At 42.3% G+C, this 19,637-nt stretch overlaps 1 protein-coding gene and 1 long non-coding RNA gene across 11 annotated transcripts in view; one reads left to right on the plus strand and one right to left on the minus strand.

Annotated features, from left to right (window-relative positions):
- Positions 1–1,784: 1,784 nt before the first annotated feature.
- On the minus strand, positions 1,785–11,608 carry LOC138151297 (uncharacterized). Of its 2 annotated transcripts, none has more exons than XR_011165796.1 (3): positions 11,091–11,608; positions 5,823–5,876; positions 1,785–2,616 (listed from the first exon to the last, which is right to left on the minus strand). It is a non-coding gene; the product is annotated as an uncharacterized lncRNA (long non-coding RNA). The 2 variants fall into 2 exon arrangements; XR_011165803.1 differs by lacking the exon at positions 11,091–11,608 and adding an exon at positions 10,711–11,079.
- DOT1L (DOT1 like histone lysine methyltransferase) overlaps positions 10,105–19,637 on the plus strand; it is a 123,422-nt gene continuing 113,889 nt past the window's right edge. For 8 of the 9 annotated variants that reach the window (XM_069073617.1, XM_069073711.1, XM_069073758.1 and 5 more), the window contains exon 1: positions 10,105–10,249. In XM_069073617.1, coding sequence (XP_068929718.1) covers positions 10,169–10,249 — 81 coding nt within the window. In that variant the 5' untranslated portion in view covers positions 10,105–10,168. Of the gene's footprint in view, positions 10,250–14,142; positions 14,402–19,637 lie in introns of those variants that run through there. The other variant, XM_069073667.1, reaches the window with a different exon arrangement.

Raw genomic sequence — 19,637 nt, forward strand, 5'->3', positions numbered from 1 at the left:
TCACCAGCCCCTGAACATGTCCTGTGTTTTCTGGCCTTTGTGCCTTTACACATGCAGTTCCCTATGCCTAGAACAATGTTCGTATTGGCTTGCCTTTCCCCACCTCCTCCCAAACCTTTTAAGATCCCAGAGCTACTTTAAGGCCAAATGAAAATGCTACTTTCTGCTTGAAGTCTCCCCCGACCACTGCCATGGCCCAGTGATCGCTACTGCTTGGACCTTGAATAGAATTTTTGTTTGCACCTTTTTCAATGTAGTTACTTGTATTATGGGCATAATAGTTCTTTTTCTATATGTCATCCAGCTAGACTGTAAGCTTAATGGGGCAGGCAGAATCCCTTATCTACTGTGTGACCCTCCTCCAAAGCCCAACAATACACACAGTAAATGATTAATAAGTGTGTGTTGAGATGAACTGCTAAAAAGGGGGAACTTGACAGAGGGGAAAGGGCATTGCACTGACAATCAGAAAAACTGGGTTTAAGTCCTGACTATGCCTCTTTCTGGACATGTAACTTTCTCCTCCCTCTCCCCCCATAGCATTTATATTAGATATATCGTTTTCAAAGCTCTTTGAATATTACCTCTTATATGCCTTGCTTTGGGTAAGTCATTTAGTTTCCCTTAAGCTAATTTCTTCACCTATAAAATTGGTGGTTTGGATTAGATCCCTTCCAGTTTTGATGCTCTATTTCCTTTTTCTTTCTTTTTAAAAAGTTTTTATTTATTTTTAGTTTTCAACATTCACTTCCATAAGATTTTAAGTTTTAAATTTTCTCCTCTATCCTCTCCTCCCTCCTCCCCAAGATGTCATGAAATCTGATATAGGCTCTACTTATACATTCATATTAAACATATTTTCATATTAGTCATGATGTAAAGAGTTTGAACTAATGGGATGAACCACAAGAAAGAAGAAGCAAAATAAAACAACAAAAGAAAAGAGGAGCAGACAGTATGCTTCCATCTGCATGCAGACTCCGAAATTCTTTCTCTGGATGTAGAGAATCTGATACTCTATTTCTTAATATCCTTCCTGTCTCTGACATCCTGTACTCCAAGGTCCCTCCCAGTTCTGACACTGAATTCTAAGAGTCCTCTCAGCTCTGATATTCTGTGCTCTGAGGTTCCTCCCAGCCCTGACACCCTGTGTTCTAAGGGCCCTCCTGTTCTGACATCCTCTATTCTAAGGGCCCTCCCAGCTCTGACATCCTGGGTTCTAAGGGCCCTCCCAGCTCTGACATCCTGTGTTCTAAGGGCCCTCCTGTTCTGACATCCTCTATTCTAAGGGCCCTCCCAGCTCTGACATCCTGTGTCCTAAGGCCCCTCCCAGCTCTGACATCCTGTGTTCTAAGGACCCTCCCAGCTCTGACACCCTGTGTTCTAATTTCCCTTCTAATTTTGGACATTCTGTATTCTAAATGTAGCTCTTTTCCCTACTGCCTACCTCCCAACATTGAATCCCTTCCAATTCTGACATTCTAAGATTTTATGAATTGACTGGAGGCTGGGAAACCAGTTCAGCTCCTGTTTGAGGACTGGATAAGTAAGGGCTGTTTAATAAATGCCTGTTGGAATAGAATTGCTACCCACCTATGTGGGTGTGGCTGAAGAAGCCAGTGTTCTAACAAGAAGCCCAACCTAGGAGTTACTTTGTGTTTTATCTGTGGCTTTACAGAGCTATTTACTGTTTTCAGTCCCTCCCCTTGGCTCAAAAACTGGCCAAACGATCCACCCTCTCCCTGGTTTATATAGGCCAAGCAAGGCCAGGCCAGGCAGGTCTGACTACTTACAAAGGAGTAGGATTTCATTTCAGGATAAAGGAATAACTTCCTAAGTACTAGCACTGTCTAGCAATGGTCCGGACTCTCTTCAAACATGGTAGATTCCCTAGTTGGTGTTCCATCGAAGATTGGATGATGTTCAGTCAAAATTCTCATGGGTGAGAAGCTGGACTAGATCGTTCTTCCACCTTTTATGGAGACTCATCAATATAAAGTGACTTCTAGAGTTCAAAGTCAGGGCTTAGGGACAATGTATGGTAAATAATAATAGCTTGCATATTTATGGAACGTTGGTTCTTCACCAATTTATTCCCCCCAAACCTAGTCAATATCCATGCATACCTTGGAGATATTATGGGTTTGGTTCTAGACCACTGTGGTAAAGTGAGTATCACAATAAAGCCAGATACATGAATTTTTGATTTCCCAGTGTCTATAATATTTATGTTTATACTATACTATAGTCTACTAAGTGTGCAATAGTATGTATTAAATATTGTACATACCTTAATTAAAAAATACTTTATTGCTAAATAAAAAATACTAGCCAACATCTTCAGTGAGTCCTAATCTTTTTGCCAATGGAGAGTCTTGAATCAAATCAATGTTGATGGCTGCTGACTGAACGGGGTGGTGGCTGCTGAACGTTGGGGTGGCTGTGGCAATTCCTTAAAATAAGACAACAATGAAGTCTGCCACATGGATTATCTCTTCCTTCCCCTTGAACACTTAGAGGACATCGTAGGGTTAGTAAATGGCCCAATTTCAATATTACTGTCTCAGGGAACACAGAGGCCTCAGAAGAGGTGGAGAGAGACAGGGAATAGAACACCTAGACAATGGAAGAGAACATACACAACATTTATCAATTAATTTCTCCTGTCTTTTGTGGGGGTGATCTGTGGCTCCCCCCCATAACAGTAGTAACACCAAAGATGATTGTAGATGTAATAATAATGAAAAAGTTTAAAATGTTGTGAGAATTACCAAAATGTGACAGAGACATGATATGAATACATGATGTTGGAAAAATGGCACCTTTAGACTTCCTCGACACAAGGTTCCCAGAAACCTTCAATTTTTTAAAAACACTTCTGCTTGGCAAAACAAAATGAGGCATGCCTGCAAGACACAAAGTTTGTAGCTACTGTTTTGATATCATCTTGGTAAATCCTTTTTATCCCTTCTAATCATGTTTATTAGAGGGATCTCCGTGGTGCAGTGGATAGAGTCCCTGACCTGGAGTCAAGAAGATTAATCTTCCTGAGTTCAGATCTGACCTCAGACACTTACTAGCTGTGTGACCTTGGGCAAGTCACTTAACCCTGTTTGCCTCAGTTTTCTCATCTGTAAAATGAAGTGGAGAAGGAAATGGTCAACCCCTGCAGTATCTTTGCCAAGAAAGCCTCAAGTGCCCAAATGGGGTCACAAAGATGGACATGACTAATTAATTGCTTAAAAAAATTTTTTTTGTTTATTTGTTCTTAATTTTCAACATTCACTTTTACAAACTTTTGAGTTCTAAAATTTTTTCCTCTCCATCCCCTTCCCCCTTTCCCAGTATGGCATGCAATCTGATATAGGTTAACATGTACAATCATATTAAACACATTTCCACAATACAACAGGCTGGCTGTTAATGGGAAACACACTAGTGGATCCTTATGAGCCTCTGTGACAAAAGTGTGTATCTGCAGGGTACCTATTGAAGTGCAGAAGATTGTTGTCTTTTTGCCTTCTCTGTGAGACTCAATCCAGGAGTTTTATTGCAAACTGGAGAAATAGTTTAGAGTATTACATTCATTCAATGCTTCTAAAGTATGACCATAGACATCATCTCATTTGATCCTAATAACAACTTGGTGAAATAGGTCTTGTTATTGTGGCCATTGTTCAGATGGGAAAACTCAGGCTCAGAGAGAGTAAGTAACTTGCTCAGGATTCCACCCATAATAATTTCAAGAAGCTGGATTTAATCCCAGGTCTTCTTGACTTGTAGTCCAGCTGATCTAGTCACTAAACTATTCTGGGGACCTGGGTTTGGAAAGAGAAGGCCAGAATTTGAGACACCTGGTATTTGCTTTAAGATTTACAGAATACTTTGAATAGATTATCTCATTTGATCCTTACAACAACCTAAGAGGGAAGAACTATTATAATCCTATAAATGGAAAAGCTGAGGCTCAGGGTCTTAAGTTGCCCAGGGTCACACAGCTAGTAAGGAGAGTGGGAGAATTCAAACCCAGATCTTCCTGACCAAGTTCAGGACCACATCTACACCACCATAAATCCTCTTGGGCTCTCAGCTGCAAACTGAATAGGCAGGATTAGTTGCAATGCAGTCCTGTGGGAAGAGTACTGGATAATTACTATAGCGAACAAGTATATAGTCCTTTAAAATTTGCTATAGTTTATATTTACATATACATATGTATGTACATTTTACATTTATTTTCTCACTTGGTTTAGTCAATAGATGATAAACATGTATTAAATAAGTACCTACTAGGTTACAGGTACTATATATGTTAAGTGCTGGGGAAACAAATATAAAAAAGAAAGGTAGTTCTTGCCCTCAAGGAGTTTACAATCTAATGAGGATCATTAATACAAAAATAGAGTGGAAAAGGTGAGAAGGAGTTGGTGAAGTCAAAGAATCCAAAATGAGGGAAGTCCTGGAAAAGGAGGGTTTTAGTTGATTTGATCTTCACAACCCTGGGAAGTAGGTATTATTCACATTGTATAGATAAGGAAACTGAGGCTGGAAGAGGTCAAGTGACCTGCTCAGGGTCACACTAATAATGAGGGTCTGAGACAGAAGGACTTAAGTTTTTCTGATTCCATGGTCAGTATTCTATCTCCTATACCTTATATACCACCAATATCTTAATTGTGTAAAAAAGGGTTGTTGTTTTTTTTTTTTGCTGTAGATTTATCATAAAGACAAAATATCTTAGTTGAAAAAGAATTACAAGTAGTAGTGTCACTAAAACCATGTTCTGAGAAACTTTACAAAAAACCCCACTAAACCCATATATCACTTTTTATCGAAATTACTATTTAAATCTTTACTAATTTTTCTAATTAATTAAATTAGCAACATAATTATGATTATCATTTTGTTATAAATATGTGATTTGCAAAGTATTTTTTTTTTCTTTTTGGAGGGCAGTTGGGGTTAAGGTTACACGGCTAGTATTTTTTGTGTGGATGTTAAGTGTCTGAGGCCGGAACCAAACTCTGGTCTTCCTGAACTCCAGGGGCCAGCACTTTACTCACTGTGCCACCTAGCCTCCCCTTGCAAAGTATTTTTAATCAAGAAATGTTCCCCTATTTTATTATTTTTGTGTTGTAAAAATTGCAATAATGTCTGAATAAAATATAAGCTTAAGTAAATTATTCATGTAGATTGTTTTATGAAAAGTATGGGGGGGGGCATGATTTTTATTATGAGAGGAGTGTAATTATGTAAAGTTTGGAAACCACTGAACAAGAGAATCTTTAAGGTCCCTTCCAGGCAGGCGTACAATGAAAGTCAACCTGTGGTCTGAGGGTGGCTTTTTCTCAGCTTGCAGGCTCAAGGATTTTGGATTGCCCTTGAAAAATGTAGAGGACCTTGGGCCACAGGTTGTGCAGTCCTGGTCTAGATTTAAGAAAGAGATGGAGAAAATGTTAAAAATGTAGATTAAACCCCAAAATGAGCTGTGGGGTTCATTTTTCCCCTCTTCCTTTTTTGGTGTTAATCACATCCCTGCTGCCTGGCTTAGCTTTTAGGAATTTTAGAGCACTGGACCTGGACTCAGTAAGTGCTGGGTTTTAACCTTTCCTTAGATATTTGCTGTGTGATCCTAGCTAGGTAAGTCACTCACTTCTCTGGAGAGTTTTCACTTCTAAAAGGAGGAAATCCTTCCAGCTCTAAATCTATGATTCTATGAAACATCTGGGTCAGCATTCTCTTTTTAAGCAAAATATACTGGCTGGGTTTGGAATCAGGAAGATTCATCTTCCTGAGTTCAAATTTCTGCTTCAGATACTTACCAGCTATGTGACTCTGGGCAAGTCACTTAATCCTGTTTGCCTCAGTTTCCTCATCTATAAAATGAACAGGAGAAGGAAATGGTAAAATTACTCCAATATCTCTGCCAAAAACAAACAAACCCAACCCAAATGGGGTCACAAAGAGTTGGATATGACTGAAAACAACTGAACAGCAACAACAAATTTTTTTTATAATCTGTGATTTCATTAGTGAATTCTACATATTGAAAATCCATTCACTTTATGATTTAGTTCTTAGATCAATCCTGAGAAATACTCTGAGACACATAGAAGCACATAGTGACTTGCCCAAGTTCATAGTTGGTCAGTCAGTAAACATTTATTAAGCACCTATTGTGTGCTAGGTACTGTACTAAACTCTGAGGATACAAAGAAAGATAAAAGGTAACCCCAGATCTTAAAGAGTTGATAATTTAATGGGAAAGACAATATACCAACAACTGTGTATAAATAAATGGAAGTGATTACAGCGGGAAGGCAGTAAGATTCAGGAGGCCTGGGAAAGACTTTTTGTAGAAGGTGGGACTTTAGATGAGACATGAAGGAAGCAGGGAAGTCTGGAGGTAGAGATGAGGAGGGGGAGAATTCCAGCCATGAGGGTCAGCCAGGGAAAATTCTGGAGCAGAAAGATGGAGGGTGTTATTTGAGAGATGGCAAAAAGGCCAAGGTCATGTGATGGAGGGGGGGAGGGTTGTAAGAAGAATGGGCAGGTGTTGTGAAGGGCTTGGAAAACCAGAGGATTTTATTTTTCATCCTAGACCTCAGTTTCAAGGGAATCACTTGAATTTTTGAGGAAGGAGTGACATGGTCAGACCTGCACTTTAGGAAGACCCTTTTAACAGCTAAGTAAATGCTGTGAGATGAACTGGGGTGGGCAGAGACTTGTCCCAGGACAACCCACAAGCAAACTATTGTAGCAGTCCAAGTGCTGGGTGATGAGAGCCTTCGCTAGAGGGCTAGCAAGGGCAAAGAAGAGAAGTGGGCATATTCCAGAAATGTTCAAAGGTGAAATTGACAGGCCTTGGTATCATACTGGAATGGGGAGGAAGGGAGCGAGGGATAGGTGAGCTCTAATGAAAAGTTGAAGATGACACCTGGGTTGGGAGTCAGAAACTGGGAAATTGTTGGTACTCTTAATTACTATAGGAATGTTTAGGGGAATGGTTTTGGGGAACAAATAGAGATTGGTTCTAGACATGTTGAGTTTAAGATGTCTATGGATCTAATAGGCAGTTGGGGATTTGAGACTGCAGGTCAGCAGAGAGTTTAGGCCTGGATAAAGAGATCTGAAAATCATCAGCATAGAGATGTTAAATGAATCCATAGGTTAGTGATGAGACTTGAATTCAGATCTCCTGACTGCAAACCCAGAATAGCATTGATTGCTTTAAGCTTGCCTCTCATTTTATAGAGGATGAACACTGAAGTTTCAAAATGCTTAGATTGTTATCATCAATCAGTTTAATTCCCTAGACAGAGATAGAAGGGTATGTAGAAATCTTCTAATTGCTACAACAAGAACGACAGCAATTGTTGCAGTTTCTATGATTTTTAGAATCTCTCCCCTCCTGCCTGGTACACATAGATGTCAGTACATATGTATCTTAATAGGGCCACTGTGGCATAAACAGGCTGGAGGAGGACTCTAGGGATAGATGTTGTGTTTTGAGCCTGGCTTATCAAAAGGTTTTCCTAGGACACAGAGCCTGATACTAGCTTCCTGGTCTACCGTTGCATTCTTGAGGATGGCTGCTTAAAATAGATGGCCTCAGACTGGCCCTGTTATGTAATCCTGCTTCACTCTGCTGGCTAATGGACACTACCATAGAGCTGCTGCCTTAAGGCCTTTGGGAAATTCCTTGGGCTCAGCCAGACTGGCCGAACAGATGCTGGGCACTCAGCCTGTGTAGTATAGGTATCAAAGGCTTTGGTCCTCCTTGCAGTAGAATTAGGACCAATGGGTGGAAACAGAATCCTAGGTAGGAATTTTTGTGCTGGAGACAAGTTCCAAAAACCTTCATAAAGACAGAGAATTAAATATGCTGTCAGTTGGGTGGGGGCTGGGAAGACAGTATGGTAGAGAGGTAGGCAGAGTTTTTGGAATATTTGGGTTAAGGTTGCTGTTGGTGGGTCAGGCCTGATGAACCAGGTGGATTAGGGATGCACCTAGTGTAGTTTCACAGCTACTCATTTGATAATTTTCCTACAACTAATGATTCTTGCTACTAGGAGCCATTTGGTTATTTCCACACAGTCAAAGGATTGTTTATCATCATGATCAGCATCTTTTAACACTGGCACTAAGGGCCAAAGCCCTGATCATACAACCTTAGTTAGTTAGGTATGGCTCTGGGAGGAATTGAATGTGATGGAAAACTTGACTAAATATAGAGGAAGGTCCTAACAATTACAGATATTCAATCATGAAATTAGTTGCCTCCTCAGGCAGTGAGCTCCCCATAAATGTGTTTAAATAGGTCTGATGGCCCTGTCTAGGATGCTTTACTGGGGACTCTTCCATGGGGTAGGACAGTGGACTAGATGATCTTTTAAGGTCATGAAGAGGTGGTAGCATGGCGTACACTAGATCTGAAGAGAACTTGGAGCTTAATCCTTTTCTCTGACCTTGGGTAGGACACATCTCATTTTGGGGACTCAGTTTTCTCAACAGTAAAATGATGGGGTTGGACCAGATGGTCTTTATGGTCTTCTCCCAACTGTAAATCCTATGATCCCTTTTTATCTCTTAAGATTCCCATAGCAGGATTTGCTGAGTGAGAGGCCGGAGGCTTAGAAAGGCAAGTAATAAATAATATCCTGCATCAGGACCTACCCTATGCAAAGTCATGAAGTGAATTTTTCCAGTTTCCTTGTTCTGACCTATTCAAACCCCCTTCCCCAAAATATACAAACCAGATTAAAATATTCAGCTTTTGGCATATAAATGACCCCTAAATGTTTAAGTGAAGGAATAAGAAATCATAAGATTTAGTCTCAGTCCATCAACTGAATTAAATTTATTAAATATTTATTAAGCATCAGGTAAGAGAATGAGAACAGAAAAACAGTACTTCCCCCATTTTACCTATAGGGAAACTGAGTTCCAGAGGGCCATGACTTCATTCCAAGTTACCCAGTCAATTATCGATCAGCACAGAGATTAGAAACCAAGTTTCCTGCTTGCCAAGCCAGTATTTTTCCCCATTACACTATAGCGCCTTCATTGTGAGTCACCTACCTTTGACCTTATCAGGTTCCTTAGACATAAAATCTGACAAAACCCGGGGTAAAACCCTCCACCAAGGGGGAGTAGACTGAGTTTCCTCCTCCTCCCATTAGCTTGGATGGTGTTGGTGCAGGGGGTGGGGAGCAAAGTCAGGAAGTTTCTGATGGATCCCTTAAGACTGCATCCTTCTCTGAAATGCTTCTCCCCTGCAGGGATCCAGGAAGCACATGGCAGGGGGTGCCATCTGCATCCTCAATCCGGGCTCCTTTTCTCACTCTGCCTGGGTATGCAGACTCACTAGGCTCTGGGTTCCTTGCTTAAGTCACCTGCTCGGCGTAAGACATAAACCCGAGGATCACTGGGGTTCGAATATCCCCCTGCTACCCTTTTGAGACCTTGGACAATTCACTTCCCTTCTGACGGCCTCAGTTTCCCCATTTGTAAAGAGGCTCGCTAAAGCCTTTTTCAAGTCCAAGAAGGGGCTAGTGCGTCTAAGCTTTCATCCCCGCCCCCATCTTTTGCAAGCAGCGGAGGCGGAGGAGCAGCTCAGAGGCTCGCGCAGGCATCCCCGAGGCTGCCCGCGGGAGGGGAGGGAGGAGGGCAGCTGAGGACAGGAAGGGAGAGCCTGAGGGGGCGGGGGAGGAGAGCGCGGTGGAGGGAGGGCGGGCCCTCCGGGGCCGTGCGTGCCGCTCGGCCCCGCCCCCTCGCGTCGGAGGCGTGGTTTCGCCCAGCCCCTGGCTCATTGTGCTCGCCTCACGCCGGCCCAAGATGGCGGCGGCGCTGGAGACCCGGGGGCTGTAACTACAAAAGAGCCAGCGAGCCAGCTAGGGAGGGAGCGAGGGAGGGTGGGAGAGACAGAGCCCGCGGCCCCGCTGCCGCCGCCGCCTCCGCCAGTCGTGACTCCCGGGCCTCCGCCTCCCCCTGCCCCCGCAGCCGCCGCTCGCGCCCCTCCTCCCTCGTTGCCCGCCCGCCCCCAGCCGCCCTCCCGCGGCCAACCGTCCCCGCGGTCGCCAGCCCGCCTGCCCGCCCGCCGGCCCCGCTGCGCCCGCCCCGCGCCCGCGCCCACTAGTATGGTGCAGCGGCGGCCGCGCTCGCGATCATGGGTGAGAAGCTGGAACTGAGGCTCAAGTCGCCCGTGGGAGCTGAGCCCGCCGTGTACCCGTGGCCCCTGCCGGTCTATGTGAGTATCCGTGCCCCGGCCCCGCTGTGCCTTGCGTGTGCGTGTGCGAGTGTGTCCCTCGGCCGACCCCGCGGGGCCGAGAGGGTGCCCGCGTCGGGACATGTGCCCCCCAGCCCCAGGCCGCCCCCTCCCCATCGGCACCCTTCTCGGCGTCCTGGGACGCCCGGGCTCGGGTCTGCCCTTTGGCTTTCCCCGAGCCCTCCGCTCCAGCTCCGGACAACCCTCTCCTCCCCAAACTTAGAGGCTCCTGCCGAGCCCCTGCCGTGGGCTGCCCTGCTCGTGCCCCGCAGCGAGCTTCCCTCCCCTCAGCCCCCCGCCCTTTGCTTCCAAACTCCCCTTGCCCCCCCAAATTTCCAGGCTCCTGCCAAAGCCCCTTGCTTGGGCTACCACCCCCGTGCCCTTGAGCACCCTCTCTCCAGGCCCCCCTCAGCCCCCTCCCCCAACAAAACTTCTGGTCTTACCGCTAGGCTCACAGTACCACTCTCAGAAGGCTCCCTAAACCCCTTCAATTTAATTGAATCAATCAATCAGTGAACATTTATTAAGTGCCTACTGTATGTCAGGTACTGTATGCTAAGTCAGCCTTCTTGATTGACCTCTTTTAGCGCTCACTCTTAATTGCCCGTTCGTTGCCTCCCCTTTACCTCTACTTCACCTTTGAATTCTGAACATTCCCCTCCTGAATTCTTCCCACCAAACCCTTAGGCTCCTGGTGAGCCCTTTATGGGGTTACCACCCTTTTGCCCCTTTGGATTGTTTCTTAATTTCATACATGTTCCTCCCCACCTTGGCTGTATCTCTGGACCCCTTTTCTGCCTAAGCCCTCTCTTGCTCTGTTTACCTGCTTCGGGTTTCTCCCCTCACCGATTACCTAGTTACTCAGCGGTTTCTGCCATGTCCCAGGCAAGGCGCCCCCCTCCCATCCATTCTCCCCTCGCACGTCTTTCACGCCCAGAACATTTACTACCACCCACCCCTTCCCTTCCCTTCCCGGTCCAAAATAACCCACACTAATTCCAAACTCCCCTTCCACAACGTTCCGGTCTAATCTAGGCAGGTCTCTCAGAGCCTCGCCTCTGCCCACTCTCCCCCTGCCCCGTTTTTGTTGGTGGGGTACTTGGATATTTGGCTAACCCTCCCTCTGGTATATGATGAGGGTGGAGGTGGGTGGCAAGTGACTGAGGGCACCACACACTCTCATCAATCACACGAAGTACCCAGGAACCTAGGCAGCCTGTGAAATTGGGCAGTTGAAGTTATTTTTGTAATTTTCCCCCCTGGTTTTCAGCTCCTCCTCTCTTCTCCCTCCCCTTCAGTCATGTGGGCATGATTCCTTTTTAAAAAAAGAAAAATGCAGAAGCAATAGGGGAATTTGGTTTCTAAAATGGCTCATCAGTCTTGACAGTTAAGCAAAGAGCTGGGGAGGAGGAGGAAAAGAAATCTGATTAATTAAAGGGGGAAAAGTTGAAAAATTTTTTTTTCCTCGAAGAGCTTACAATTTTCCACTGCAGAAATGTTGGTTTCTGAAACTTTCTAAGAAGATGCATTTGTGTCAGTGGAGGTCAGTCTTCAGAGTAGTTGGTTTATGGGGGCAGTCAGGCCATCAGTGCACCCCTCTTAGTGTTTTTCTCCTGCTCCCATTCTCTTGGGAAATAGGACAGTGTTTATGCATAAGACTTGTTTTCCCTAATGTCTGTTCTACTTTACCAATATTTCTGTTTAATTTTCATTATATAGAATCTCAATTTTATCTTCCATTTGAGTGGATTTAAGATGGTTCTTGGTTTTAATTAATCTGTTGTATTAATAGCCTACAAGCACTTCAGATTGTTCTGCAGGGTAAACAGCCTTTGTCCCCTCATTTTTTTTTTAAAATTTTAGAATGGATTTGTGTTGGCTCCTTCTGCATTGTAGGATCTGTTTAATGACCTCTCCCACCCCCCATGACAGCATCTATGTTTAAACTAGAAAAGCCTCTCAACCAAATGGAAATTTACAAATGGCTCACATACTTGATAAAACCCACTACATTTGTTGGTACAACACTCCTCTACCCCTCAGGACAGAAATATTTCTTTATGTTTCTTACTCTACTGGCTGAATTGAATGTATTGTAGAAAGAAAGTAAATGGCAACAAATGATTATCTATTTAGGTGACATTTTACTTTGAAAGTTTTGTTGGGGAGTGGGGGTGGAGATGTTTGATAGAATCAAACATACTGAAGCTTGATCTAAGAAAATCCTTGTTAGGCCATTCCTCTTTTGGACTCAAAGAATACACTTATGTATGTGTATGCGTTATTGGAAGCATCTAGCTTTGGGGTCAAGTAGAAATGGCTAACACTTGCCTTTGATGCAGGGTTTTGGGGTACCTAATTCTGGCCAACTCTGGTTTCCCAAAGTCCTGCCTATACCAGGACTTTCTATTTTTGGTCATCCTGTTTCCAGAGAGATGTTGTGCCTTCCAGCACTCAAGCAGTTAATGCAGCTTTTCCTGCAGGGCAGCTCTGGGTGTGTTTGGGTCTGTGTATACAGTATAGACAGAGGGGGAGGGGAAATCTTTCAGTTGACGGTATAATAAGAAAAGCTTTTTTAACCTTGTCTCCTAATCTTATTAGATTATAGACAAATGTTTCCTGGGAAATAGTACTAGTTACATTCAGGTGCATACTAGTTGTGGTTAATTGCCTTTTTAAAAAGACAAAATAGGTGATACGGTATTTTTAAATGTGTTAAGAGATTTTCATGCCATTCTTTGCATTTCTCTTTGAGAGTTCTTTTTTTGGGGGGGAGGGCTCTATTTATAAATTTAAGAAACATCTTATTTTTGGATGAATTTGCCTTGCTGAGTTGCAATTTTACAAAAATAAAGTGTCATCTGGAGACAGTGGCATATTTTCTTTCCAACAGCTTGGTTGAAGAGACTGTATGCCTTTTTTAATATTGTTATAGAAAAGGGTATTTGCACCTTAAGTGTGGTGCACTTGATGTTTTTTTGGCTTCCTGGGTTAGGAAGAACTCCTGTTTTGAACGTTGCAGTCCCCTGGCTTTCTAATGTTGGTCTGTCCTGAAGTACAGACTTTTTTTCCCTCGCTGGCTCAGACTTCATTTGGCAGGAGTGGGGTACGTGTGTGTTGCCATCCTTCCAGAGCTGTTTGACGTCAGCAGAACATTTCTTAGTTTCACTGCACAATTCACTTTGGGTTCTTGGGTGGTAGGAGTACAGTGAGGTTTAGGAGACTGTATTTAAGGAGCGTTAATCCAAAGTGGCACTTTTTACATTTTTTAAGGCCATTTTTTTTATTCCACTTTGGGTTACTGCTTTTGAGGGATGAAACATTTTCAAAGGAAAATGGGTGATCTTTCTCTTTTAGAAAAATGTATTTTGTGATTACTAATCTCATGAAATTTCTTAATTTGTGAGTACCAAGTTGAAGAAAATGAGTGATTTTTGAAATGTTGTGGAGTTACTTATTTGAATTAAAGTTGAAATAAGTTAGCATATTTTAATTTTTAGGAGCAAACAAAACATGGTTGTCCATGTAGCTACTAATTCCTGTGGCAGTTTAGTGACTTTGGGCAAGTCATTTCTGGGATTCAGTTTCCTCATGTCTGTAAAGTCAGAGGGCTAGACTTAATGGACTTCCAAGATTCTTCCATTTCTTATTCCAAACTTTGGACAGATTCCTCCATAGAAAATGGAAGTTTCAGTTAGTAGAAAGTAAATACAAAAAAGCTTTTCTCACATTCAGTGGATAGTCAAGTTTCATCAACAATTTACCTTGCTATTTAGGCTGTTGCAGTATTTTTTTTTTTTAAAGCAGTGGTAGGGCCGAATCCAAGATAGGAGCCCTAACCTATTTAAATGGATTGAAAATAACTCTGTTTAACTGACATACATATGCTTGTCAGGACTTGGAAAGAACCTAGGAAGATGATGTGAAACATATATTTCCCTTCAAGACTAATTAAGGCAGTGGGAGGAGATGCAAGGGTGTTTCAGATATAGCCTCCCACTGGCTTATATACAAAACTGAAAGTATGACTTTTTTCCCCCGCCTTCTGCTTCCTTCAAAGGGAAAGGCCATGATTTTCTAATGAATACATGGTGAGCAGTTGTGTCCTTACCGTGCTGTGTTGAATAGAGCATGGTGAGTAATCTCTCCCTGTGACTCAGAAAATATTTTCTGATGCTGACCTCCATTTTTATGAGTGCCCTTCTTAATCAGAGCTCAAATGGGTTTACTCTTACTGAAGTGAAAATTAACTCTTTGACTTCCTTTGGTTGACAATAATAAGTTTAAAGAAGGAAAACTAACTTGTGAAAATTGGGGTTTAGAAGTTGGTGTCACAAATAGGATTAAAGCTTTTCTTGGTATTTATATCATTTAAATATTACATGCCCCAAATATAGTGCTTTTTAAGAACCAGATGATAAAATTATGTGTTAATCAACTAATAAAAATTCATTAAGCAGTTGGAGAGTTTGGGACCCGATTAGAAGGTTTGAGAATCATTAACATAGATATGGTAATTAAATCCATGGAAGCCGATTTGTTGAGAATAATAACTCAGTTCAATACAGTAAGGCAGGTTTAGTGGCAAGAGAACCCTGGCCCTGGGTTTTAGTTCCTTTCCGGCCCCTATATTGTAATGTGACCTTTAGTTAAGTCATTTGTCTCTCTAGACTTCAGTTTTCCTCATTTTAAGAACAAATGAGCATTGGACTAGGTCAGCACTAACCTAGTCTGTCTACCTACTGAACAGGTTCCTGCCTTCATCTTGTCATCTTTTTTCTTAAGACATAATTATCCACTTCTTCTCCTTTTAAGGTATGTCTAGCTCTCTCTAGTTTTGAAAGCCAAACAAACCACTGCTTGTCTCCACCCCTGCTTTATCTGATATACTTTTTCTTTTCTCATTCATAGCTCAGCTGCCTCAAAGGTGTAATCTATACTTTTTCTCCCCCTCAGGATTTTTGAGTTGGAAAGGATTTTAATGGTCATCTTTTCTGGCCTATACCTGAAAAAGAATCCTCACTGGGTGTCAAGAAATAGACATCCTAGGGGCAGCTAGGTGGCTCAGTGAATAGAGCACCAGCCCTGGAGTCTGGAGGACCTGAGTTCAAATCCAGCATCAGACACTTGACACTTACTAGCTGTGTGACCTTGGGCCAAGTCACTTAACCCCAATTGCCTTGCCTTCCCCCCCTAAAAAAACAAAACAAAAAAAATGGACATCCAGTCTGTGCCTGAATTCCTTCAGTGAGCAGGAACTGACTCCTACCCTGGCCTACCCATTCTACTCTTGGAAATGTTTAAGTAGTATGGAGCCTAAATTGACTTTGCAATTTATACTCATTGTTTTTGTTTCTGCGCCCTGTGGGGGCAAAGTAAAATTCTTTCATAGGGTAAGACATTAGCCCTGCTTCATCTCTTCATGGTAAACATTCCCTGGTGGTTCACATTTTCATGATGGTGGTCTCTGGGCCTCTCTCCGTCCTGGTGCCTCTCCAAGGTTATTATCTCTTTTACATTGTGGCAAGGGCCCAGTAAGAGGGACTGTCACTTCCTCATTGCTGGCAGCAGTGCCCCTTTTGTAAATTGCATTTACTTATTTGGTTGCTGTATAATCTCATACTTGCCCTGCACATGGGTTTTACAGTTTGCTAAAGCCCCAGAACTGTTGGACAAAGTGCTGTCTAACCAGACCTCACTCAGAAACTGCTCATGCCAAAGTGACCGCTGGCTTCTTCTTAGACAAATCTAGCAGTGATATCTCTTAATTTTTTGGCATCTCTTTGCTGCCTTTGTCACTAAAGGCTTCTGGGTTTTTAAAAATAGATACCCCTTTTGACCTCTTCTGTGACACCTCCTACTTCAGTTTTTCCTCTGAGAAGCTGTTTTTGATTCTATATTTGTCTTTTCCTGCCATCTCTGAAGTCCTGTCTGCTTACAAGGTACATATAGTTTGTTATCTCTAAGTGAATGAAACCCAGATTTTCACTTCTAGCCTTTGTCTGTAGTGCATCTGGTCAGCTCCTTAAAATAAGACTCGCCTAAAAATGAACTCATGAATGAATGAATGAAACTTTGAATGAATGAATGAAAATGAATGAAACTTTGCTGGTCCTGGATTCCCCACAGGGCTTGCCTTTCCCCAGTATCTCCATAGCTGACCTACTACCTCATGGCTTATCGTCACAGCCTCTTTAAATGTGCTTCTCATTAGGGGTCCCTCATTCTATCTGACCAGGATGTTCAACTGCCCTCATGTACCTATCAAATCAGGGTTAAAAACCCATTCTTAATTGCATGAGGAGGCTAATTGGAGGCATTAGGTGATGACTTAGACATGACTTTCTGAAACTGGAATGCTGTTGCTATGAGCTATTCCCCATATCACCTCTCTGTAATCCCCAAACACCCTGACATCTTACCTCATCCTTTCTTATTCTTACTCTTTTCAGAGGAGGTGACTGCCTCAACAAGGCCTCTGGGGTCCATAAGCATTTTTGATAACTCAGTATTAATTGGGTGGTTTTTTGTGTAATCCTTTGTATTTTCTCTTATGCATTTTAAAAACATTATGGGGGGGATGGGGGACACAGCAGCTAGGTGGCACATTGAATATAGTATTAACCCTGGAGTAAGGAGGACCTGAGTTCAAATCCAGACCTCAGACACTTAACACTTAACTAGCTGTGTAACGTTGGGTGAGTCACTTAACACCAATTGCCCTGCCTTCCCCCCCTCCAAAAAGCAAAACAACAACAAAAACCATCCTGTGGGAGGATTCATAGCCTTTCAGAAAGTGCTTCCCCTGGATCATTGATGCCCTCCCATATAATCAGAGGGCACCACCTAGCTGCCCCATAAATAAATAAAAATAAAAAATAAATAAAAAGTGTTTTTTTTTTTAATTTTATGGGACAAAAATGGGGGAAAAATGTTTTAGAAATACTTGTGCAAAGAAATGATAATGACAGTGCCAAAGTTGTTGTAGGTCCATTGCATCAACTGGCATTTGGAAAGTCTTTTAAAGGTCTTCTCTTTTATTATTGTAGTCATTATCTAAGGTGTTTTGCTCATTTCACTTTGCATCAGTTCATATGATACTTCCCAGGTTTCATTTTGTTGTGTGGTATTAAGACTACATTATGTTCATATTCTAAGATTTGTTGTGCAAGTCTCTAATTTGTGGGCACTTACCCCTTAGATCCAGATCTTTGATAGAGAATAAAAAGCTGCTGTACATTTTTTCTACACATGGGCTCTTTACTGTCTTTGATCCCTTTGTCATATATGCTTAGTGGAAGATCCATCCTGCCTTTCAGAATCCTTAAGGGCTCAGGTGTTCCTTTTCCTCTTAAAACATGGTGTGTGAAACTCAAGGAATTGTGGAATTGAATCCTGTAAACTAAAAGTAAACAAATTAATAAAGACCAAAAAAATTAAAAAAAAACCATGGTGTGCATAAGCCTGACTTACCTGCACTGTACAGTGAGTGACATGGTTTTCCTTTGTTTTGAACAATATGCTTCTGCTAATTCAGCCTAAATTTAGGGTAGGGTTTGTTTATTTGTTTTTTTTTTTTTTAGCTTAGCTTATGGTCATTGGGTTCAAAATGAGTATACATTGCTGCTGCTTCCTAATTAGTCTAACACATCCCAGTTCTCAGGGTTTTTTTCCCCTGTTATAATTTTCTTTATAATTTATGTGTTAGAGGGAAATTCATCCAATCTTAGGTTCTCAAGTATGGTTTTGCAAACATTTTTCTCATGCATAGTTTTCTTCAGAGCATGATTTTTGTAGTTTCCCCCCCTTTTATCATTTGCTCACAGAAGAGAATTTGGTTGATATAAATAACCAAAAGAGAAAATGTCCTACTGCAGCAGGGGAGTAGTCGCTAGCTGTTAGCAGCCTTTGGCTGCATTGAGCTGTGTAGATGATTCACTGCTGAGTTGTTTTTTTCACTGAGACCTCTTTCCTGAGCAAAAAAACATTCCATGGGAGTCAGTGAATCATAGATATCAATGGTAGAAAGCACTTATTAGACCATTGACTCATCTCCTTGTCTGAGTAGAATTAATTGAAGCAGCAACCTTTTTTGTCCTGTTGCATTTCTATCTCAAGCCCACTTGATGATTAAGCTGTTGAACTATTTTTTGAGTTGGCTTGACTCCTATTTCTGCATGCCCACAAACATGGTATGATAAATTCCATCATTGGAATGTTTTTTTTTCTCAATAACTACAATTGAAAGAAATTCCAAATTCAATAAATCATTGGATATCTTCATGAGTGTCATTAAAGCAACTGCTTAAAATGTGATCTGTTGAATAGAAAACCCCTTTTCCAAAATAGAGGTCTAAGGAAGGTGGATGACTTTTTTTTTTTTTAACAGGCAGATGTATATTGTGAATCCCTCACGGAGATAATTGTTAAGGAGATTGAGGGTGGAAGAATTGAGCTGAGGTCCTGACTGAAACTCTAGGGCTCTTGGACTAGGAGTATACATCAAGACTGCTGAACTGTAAGGGGACTGAGGATCTAGGTTAGATAATGAGAGGACCTACAATGGCATGAAGAACAGTCAGATGGAGAGACGTAGATGTGGAATCAAAGACTAGGAATAGGGTCTTCATTTCACTGGATAGAAGAGAGAAAAGAATACATTTTAAGGTTACTCAGGTTTGTCAGGAGGGATCCATAAAGTCAGGAGTCAAAGGGATCTCTTTGAGAGACCAAACAATTTTTTAACCTATATTGGTTGGAATTGAAGTGTGCTTGAAGAGGTCTTAGGTAATGGAAATTCCAGTTATGGAAACTGTTTGGGTTATTTCTCAGCTGTGTTGATGATTCCTTAATCTACCTTTCCTAACCCAATCTCTCTGATGACCTCCAGTCTCCAGTAGCCTTTCAGACATCTCTTCAGATGTCTCCCAGACATCTCTGGGTGTCCAATAAACACCCCCCACCTCCTTTTTGCTACTTTTGTATTGAGGCACCACCATCCTCCCAGTCTATCAGGCTTGCAACCTGAGTCAGCCTGGATTCCTCACTCTGTCTCACCTCCTGTCCCCATATCCAAGCTGTTGCCAGGGCCTATTGATTTTACCTCTTTAGTATCTCTTCCAACATGCCCCCTTCTCTCTTCTGACACTGCTACCCCTCTAGTGCAGACCCTCATCGCCTCACACCTGACCTATTGCAATAACTTGTGGGGGGGTGGAAGGGATCTGTGTACCTCAAGTCTCTCCCCACTCCAATCAATCATTAAAATGATTTTCTAATTATGTCATCTCCCCCTACTCAGCAAACTCCAGTGGTTTCTGTTTCTTCCAGGATCAAATTCAAAGTGTTCTGTTTGGCATTTAAAACCCTT

The sequence above is a fragment of the Petaurus breviceps genome, unplaced genomic scaffold (genome assembly GCF_028583685.1).
Source record: "Petaurus breviceps papuanus isolate PSGF00001 unplaced genomic scaffold, PetGlider_PUasm1.0 108, whole genome shotgun sequence".
NCBI classification, from domain to species: Eukaryota; Metazoa; Chordata; class Mammalia; order Diprotodontia; family Petauridae; genus Petaurus; species Petaurus breviceps.